Raw genomic sequence first — 7,801 nt, 5'->3', positions numbered from 1 at the left:
GTCTCTGCAGGGTGCAGGAGATCAGAGCTGCAGAACAACTTACTGTTTGCTCCTGCCTCCAGCTGCAGCTGTGCTGTAGGAGTGAATTATCATCGGCTCCCAAAAGGTGGCAGCATTGGTGCTGATTTACCGACTGGCTGCACTTCCCTGTAAGGCATACAGAGATGAGGTGCACAAAGCCTGTGCAAAGCAACCTGCTTGTGCAAAGCTATCTTCTTGCACGAAGCAAACCCTTTCACATTCGGCCCTGGTATCAAAATCTCAGCCCAGGTATCAACAAGCCATGTGTGTGTGGTGATATCTGACCTAGTGATCGGGTTGTAGGGCAGCACCATGGGAGGATGAGCACGCAGGAGCAGTTGTGGTTTGCAAACTGTATTTTAAGGCATGTGAGGTTTATAGTAGGAATATCCAGCGTGTAGTGTGGGTGCTGTACTGGAAACATGCAGTGGAAAAATGTGTGAGTGGTGTGTGAGGACTGCACTTGAGATTTTCCAAAGTCCTTCAGAGCTACAGCTCTGCAAAGAAAATGGGGCAGCAAGTTGCTCAGAAACCACAGCTCCATTTCACACCGGAAAAGCTGTATGTTGGAGTCTGGTTGGTTTTGGACCCCTCAATTTGAAACAAAAACTTGTGATTTGAGACTACAGCTTGAAAACTTCATTAAAGATTACAATGCCTTCTTACTAAAGAGATCAGATATTCTTATGTTAACAGGTGGAAGCATCAGCAGTGCTGAAATAAACACAGCCACGCGTCACACGCGCTCACCACAAGCCGATCACTTGCAGGACCAAGCTCAGCGTAAGCAAGCAGTGCTGCGTCGCTGCTCAGCAGAAGGCACACAGGCGTCCTCCTCAAGCACCGCACGGATCCCAGCAGCAACACACACAGCTGCCCTGATGCAGCGCGGGCATTTGGCTGCTCCTCCTGTGCTGCCCACCAGCACTGCACACCTCCCGCGCCCTGACCTGTGCTCCTGCCCCACACTGCTGGCACACACCCAGACCGCGGGGACACTGCTGACCCTAAGAAGCCGGGCAGCTCCGTGCTGCTGGGGAAAAGACACCGCTGTGCTGGACAGCTGAGCCTTCCATGAGATGACCAATAAACCAGTCCTTTCAATACTCAGTTCTAATGCCCCAGTCTCATTCTATTTTCCAATATCTTCCCCACCGTAATTTTTTATTTCTTTCTGCAAGTTGTTTGTTTTAAATGACAATTTCCATGAGGGCAGGGAGACTCAACATGCTTTTCCATCTCTGCATGCCCAGACAGCATTTCTTTATTCTCCCCACATCTCGGGCCACTACCTATATAAGTCCTTCTTATCCCTCAGTTTGCTCTTGTGCTCTCAGAAAGGCATCCTTAAAGGGCTGCCAGTTCTGCTACACTCCTTTGTGTGTAAGGACAGCTTCCCAGGGGATCTCAGGCAGCAAATCCTTGAAGATCCTGAAGTTCACTCTCCTGAACTTCAGGATCCCAACTTTGTTTTTTACAGGTCCTTTTTCCTCAAGATCACAAACTCCAGCAGAGCATGGCCGCTGCAGCCCACAGAGCCTCCAATCTTAACCTCTTCAGTGAGCTCCTCTGAGAAACAGAGGAACAGGTCCAGGAACAGTACACATGCGGTCAGTTTGTCCAATACCTGGACCAGAAGGCTATCTTCAGCACAGGAGTCTCCAGGATTGCTTGCAGCACACTGTGTTGCTTTCTCAGTAGAACATCTGGGTGTTTGAAATCCCCCATCAGGATGAGAATGTGAGATTGTGACAATTCCTGCAACCGAAACAAGAAGGTCTACCGGCTCCCCCTGAACACATGGCCTGTAGTAGACCCAGACCACAAGACATTCTTTATTGATTTGGAATAACTCATAGAAAAGTGGAAAGTAAGATACCCCTACTAAGAAAGGCAATAGGTCTTCCTGGTCTTTCCTGCAAAGTCTTCCTGGACATTCCTGTACTCCACTTGTAGAGGTTCATCTAACACACCTCTAATGACGAGATGCTGTACTTAGGCAACCATGCTCCGTGGCAGGATGAGAATCCAGTCCCAAGAAACATTCAGCATAATGCATTTGCCAACAGGTTCTCTTCCAATTCATAGTGAACCACGACAATGAGGCATTTTCCTACTTTGGTCATAATGCTGGTGTAAGGCAGGAGCAGCTCAATGCAGCACCTCACAAAACATGGGACAGCTTCAGCCATCCACGAGGCATGGCCATAGGTTCAGCTCCTGCCCCACCTTCCTCCAGCAGGCAGTGAAGTCAGGCACTCCTCAGAGATCCTGATCCCTCTGCAAATGTAGAATGGATTCTAACTAAATTGAGAATTACAGCAAACACAAACAGCATAACTTAGATGTCATGATAGGAGATGGACAGATGTCTTAAGGCCCACTGTTCACATTTCCTTAGTGGGATTCCAAGACACTTGGAATCCTGTGATATTATTTAATGGATGGATGAACCAAATTTACTCATTATATTGTAACGAAAAAGCTGCTTTAATTTATGCAGACATCACAAGTCTTAGCACCTCAACAAAAGCCTAGGATAACAGATTCTAGAAGGCTTCACAACAGCTTTCCCTGCTCACCAAAATGTGTTGAGGCCTAACGAAATGAGCGCAGGCATAACCAAACAATTTTGGCCCAATTTCTCACCAAACAGCACTTTCATCAGACAGCGGTGCCTGGTTTCTGGCATCCAGGAACAGGGGGCACATTTGCAAAAGAGGAATACAACAACACATCGTAAATAACAGCAGAGCCAGGAAACAACAACAGAAGGCACAACACTAGCCAAAGGAAACTGTCGCTACTGTGTGGGCAAAGCTGCAGCACTTACCAGTGTGTGAGTGGTCACCTGGAGACAGCATCAAAGGCAATGAATGTTGACACATATATTTGTTAGGGTGGAGGTCCTTGTGGTTGTAGAATAAAACCACAAAAAGTCTGCTTTGAAAAATAAAGTAAAAATTTGCATGCCACTGGGACATGGGGCTTTTTTGATGGGTTTCACATCACAGACCTGCTTTGCACAAAGCAGAATTTGCAGAACAATGACAAAGAAGAACAGGGCTGGAGAAGACAGCTACATGTCAGCAATACGTGGACTTGGAAATCAGAACTGCAGATGAATACATGCTGTACACCATTCCCACTTCCTGTTTGCTTTGTAAGAAAACAGCATGCCTTGACATCCATACCGGACCACTTCTGCATGGGCAAGTGAAGGTGGCAGAATCTTGGTCTAGAAATGTAGCCTGAGGCCGGAGTCCACATCATGGAACTTGTCCCATTTTGTGTAGGTGTAGATGTTTTGTGAGTGCTCCAAATGGCTGAGAGACACTAGTCTATAACGGATGATTTAATTTCAAGAAGGACTATTGTCAGTCTGAAGGTCAACTGAAGTCACAGCTGCAAAATCCAGTAAAAACAATGTCATGACCAAACACAGCCCGAGTTCTGGATCCTTACTGGAATTCATCAGAAATCATTCTTTACTGAACCATGAATCTTCACAGAAGAGGATCCTGATGACATCACATCCTCTCCTATAAATTACGCTGCCTCCAAAGTTCAGTGAGAAACATCACCCGCGCTCCGCTGCACCGCCCCGAGGACAATGGCCGGGTCTCCTGCACTGCTCCTCCTGCTCAGCCTGGGACTCTGTGAGTATGGAAGCGGGCTTACGGGGCACCTGGGCAGGGAGGAAGGAGGACAATGGGCGAAGTGAGAGTGATGGGACTGCAGTGTGATACATAGCAGGAACAGAGACTGTTCAGACAAGTGTGGCTGGAGGGGGTGAGGAAGGGAAGAGAGAGGGCATGAAGCAGTTGTTAGGGGGAGAAATGTCTGGAGAAGCTGGGAAATGGCAGCAGCCCTGAGAAGGCAGCTGAAGGGCTGCTCTGAAGGGCAGCATCCATCTCGAGAGCCTGGCGCTCTCAACGCTGACTCCCCAGGGACACACACCGAAGTGTGCTGGACACCAAGTCCCTCTCTCCACATTCACCCTCACAGCCCGGCTGCCTGCCAGCCACGCACCACACCAGTGGGGAAGAGCTTTGCCCAAAGGCCCCAGGAGCTCTTCCTGAGCAGCACCTGAGGGGACATGGACGACTTCTGCCCACAGGCTGCACCGGTACCCAGGCACAGAGGAACACGATGGAGGCCAGGTTCTTCAACAGGAATATGGAGCACCCCCAGGAGGGACAGCGGCTGGAGCTGGAGTGCCTGCATTACAACAAGAACAGCGGTGTTTCCTGGGTCCGACAGGACAAGGATGGGAAACTTCACTTCATCGTCTACATTTCCATGCTTTCCCAGACCACCTACCCAGGGAATGAGAAAACATCTTCACAATTTGAGGTATCAGGGGGAGACTACATCTGCATGCTTGTGGTGAAGTCCTTCAGGGCACAGGACCAGGGGACCTATTTCTGCGTCAACTACATCAACCAGGTGCTGTACTTCAGCTCTGGACAACCCGCCTTCTTCCCAGGTCAGCAACAGCTTCACCCACCTCGCTTACACCCACCACCCCTGCCCATGTCTTCTCAATCCAGCCCACCGCCCACACTCCCCACATCCCTGCTTCTTTGCCCAGCTGTCTCATCACACAGGCACTGCTCCTCCTCATAGAGGCTCCCTGCTCACCAGCTCTGCTCTGACGGAGGAGACTTACAAAGTCCACAGCCACCACCTTCCTCACCTCACACTAATCCTGAGTGTCCTGACAGCCTCCCTATGTTTACAGCACCTCAGAAAGTAACTTGTAGTTGAGGTGGAGGTTGGATGTGGAAAGAAAAGGTTCCCAAGTCTCTCAAAATATTGTTCCTAATAAGAAAGATCTCTGAGTGTGCAGCCAAGGAATTAGGAACCCAAAGACTTCTCTTTCCATCCTTGGGCATTGTTAATTACAGTGTATCACTTTTCAAAATGGACCTACAAATTCTCCCTGTGTTGCCTGTGGCCTGGTAGGTGTGGCAGAAGGCAGATTTATTGCTGAATTCATCCATTTCTCCTTCCAGTCACAACAACAGCAGCACCCACCACATCCACTGCCACCCCCCAGAGCAGCCAGGTCACCACAAAGGACAACTCGCAACAGAGCCCACATGCAGGTAACCCAGCTGTGGGGAGGCGGGGGCTCTGCCAGCAGGGCTGCTTTGATCAAAAGTGACCAAATCACAGTCTGTGCTGAATACAGGACGATCAAGACACAGGGAGATGTTTGCAGCTGGGCCTTTCCTCTTTCCTCTCTGCCCTTTATTCCAGAAGGAACAAGCAATGAGAACACACCAAGATTCTACTGTAAATCAGTCATGTGGGTTAACCTGGCTTGTGCCTGTCTCCTGCTCCTCACTGCCATAACCATCACCATCACGCACTGCCAAAGTAAGTTGCCAGTGAAAGTAAGTGCCACTGAAGGTCCATGAGCTGCATTAATATCTGCAGCAAGCAGCACTAATGCAGAAGGAAAGTCTGTAACACAACATGTGCATTTGCTGCTCAATTTCTGGCTCCACATTGTAATTCACTGAAAATAAACCACAATAGTGACAGAGAAGCAAAATGGGGAGGAGTATCATAAAGGCCGGTCGATCCTGAAGGGCTCTAAGTCAGCTTATAGGCACTGCAGTGGTGCTCTGCTTTTAGTTACAACTGGGTATTTTTCTTCATTGTAGTCAAACCTCTATTTCAAAGGCAAGATTGTGATTTAAGTGTAAATTCAGAAAGCTTCACTAATAATTTTGATTCCTCTTTGGTAAATTGGTCAGATGCTCCCATGCTAAGAGCTGGAAGCATCAGCAGTGCTGAAATAAACACAGCCAACGCGTCACACGCGCTCACCACAAGCCGATCACTTGCAGGACCAAGCTCAGCGTAAGCAAGCAGTGCTGCGTCGCTGCTCAGCAGAAGGCACACAGGCGTCCTCCTCAAGCACCGCACGGATCCCAGCAGCAACACACACAGCTGCCCTGATGCAGCGCGGGCATTTGGCTGCTCCTCCTGTGCTGCCCACCAGCACTGCACACCTCCCGCGCCCTGACCTGTGCTCCTGCCCCACACTGCTGGCACACACCCAGACCGCGGGGACACTGCTGACCCTAAGAAGCCGGGCAGCTCCGTGCCGCTGGGCAAAAGGCACCGCTGTGCTGGACAGCTGAGCCTTCCATGAGATGACCAATAAACCAGTCGTATCAATACTCAGCTCTGATGTCCCAGTCTCCTTCTATTTTCTGATATCTTCCCCACTGTAATTTTATCTCTTTCTGCAAGTTGTTTGTTTTAAATGACAATTTCCATGAGGGCAGGGAGACTCAACATGCTACATCCCACCCCTCTAATGTCCCAAAGGAAGAAAAGCACCCATTGAAAAGACACTCCAAACTATGTTGAGATAACTTTGTGTCAGACCTGTGTCCATGGGCAAAGGAATTCACTCCTAGCAATTTTTCTATCTGAAATCTCCTCGTTAAGCGTGAACACAGGTAGATGACATCAGTTGCCCTTCCTTTGTCCACCAATGCCATCACTCCATCATAAGAGGCCGCTAGATTGGTCAGGCACAATCTGCCCTTGGTGAATACACGCTGGCTGTTTCAGATCACCTCCTCATTTTGCATGTGCCTTCCAGGAGGATCTGCTCCACGATCTTCCCAGGCACGGTGTAAAAGCTCACTGCTCTGTAGTTCCCCAGGTCTTCTCTTCCCCCACTCTTAAAAATGGGAATGATGTTTCCCTTTCTCCAGTCACCGGCAACTTCACCTGACAGCCATGGCTTTTTAACTATGATGGAGAGAATCTTGGCAACCACCTCAGACATCTCCTTCATGACATGAGGTGCATGGCCTCATGAACCATAGACTGATACTCACTGAGTCTCATCAGGGAGTCTCAGACTTGCTCTTTTCTTATAGTGGGAGGTATTGTGTTCCCCCAGTCTCCAGCTAAAGATACAGAGATGTGAGAGACACAAGAAGCCTGGCTGCCAGTGAAGACAGAGGGAAAGAACTCGCTGAGTACCTCAGTCTTCTCCATGTCTCTTGTAGCCAATTTTCCACATCTCATTTAGCACAGGGGGTACTCTCTCTTTGGTCTGCCTCTTCTGATCAGTGTACCTGTAGAATCCCTTCTTCTTTTTCACATCCCTTGCCAAACACAGATCCATCTGCACCTTGGCTTTCCTTTCCCATCTCTGCATGTCCAGACAGCATTTCTTTATTCTCCCCACATCTCTGGCCGCACATCTCTGCTTCCACAACCTGCACAAATTCCTCTTATCCCACAGTTTGCTCTTGTGCTCTCAGAAAGGCATCCTTAAAGGGCTGCCAGTTCTGCTACACTCCTTTGTCTGTAAGCACAGCTTCCCAGGGAATCTCAGGCAGTAAATCCTTGAACAACCTGGATCCTTGAGATCCTCAAGATCACAAACTCCACCAGACCATGGTCGCTGCAGCCCAGAGTGCCTCCAATCTTAGCCTCTTTAATGAGCTCCTCTGAGCGGGTGAGGAACAGGTCCAGAAACATTACTGCTCTGGACAGTTTGTCCAATACCTGGACCAGAAGGCCATCCTCAACATATGACAGGAGTCTCTGGGATAGCTTGCAGTCCACCGTTTTGCTTTCTCAGTAGACATCTGTGTTTGAAATCACCCATCAGGATGAGAATGTGAGATTGTGACAATTCCTGCAACCGAAACAAGAAGGTCTCATCTACAGGCTCCCTCTGACCACATGACCTGTAGTAGACCCAGACCACAAGATGTCATTTATTGATTTGGCATGA

At 49.1% G+C, this 7,801-nt stretch overlaps 1 protein-coding gene across 1 annotated transcript; it reads left to right on the top strand.

Moving 5' to 3' along the window:
- Positions 1-3,079: 3,079 nt before the first annotated feature.
- On the top strand, positions 3,080-6,198 carry LOC146544546 (T-cell surface glycoprotein CD8 alpha chain-like). The gene is made up of 5 exons (XM_085223714.1): positions 3,080-3,680; positions 4,142-4,510; positions 5,040-5,132; positions 5,287-5,406; positions 5,883-6,198. The coding sequence occupies exons 1-5, from the start codon at positions 3,635-3,637 to the stop codon at positions 5,897-5,899; spliced, it is 645 nt and encodes a 214-aa protein (XP_085079840.1). The 5' UTR covers positions 3,080-3,634; the 3' UTR covers positions 5,900-6,198.
- Positions 6,199-7,801: the final 1,603 nt, after the last annotated feature.

Source organism: Meleagris gallopavo, chromosome 4 (genome assembly GCF_905368555.1).
Source record: "Meleagris gallopavo chromosome 4, MGAL_WU_HG_1.1, whole genome shotgun sequence".
NCBI lineage: Eukaryota > Metazoa > Chordata > Aves > Galliformes > Phasianidae > Meleagris > Meleagris gallopavo.
The sequence above is the reverse complement of the archived record's forward strand: the minus strand, read 5'-3'. Positions and strand labels throughout refer to the sequence as shown.

Coding starts and splice junctions, on each gene's coding strand:
- LOC146544546 (XM_085223714.1), top strand. CDS start 3,635: ATGGCCGGGTCTCCTGCACTGCTCCTCCTGCTCAGCCTGGGACTCT. Junction 4,511..5,039: donor ACAACCCGCCTTCTTCCCAG/GTCAGCAACAGC, acceptor TTCTCCTTCCAG/TCACAACAACAGCAGCACCC. Junction 5,133..5,286: donor GCAACAGAGCCCACATGCAG/GTAACCCAGCTG, acceptor CCTTTATTCCAG/AAGGAACAAGCAATGAGAAC.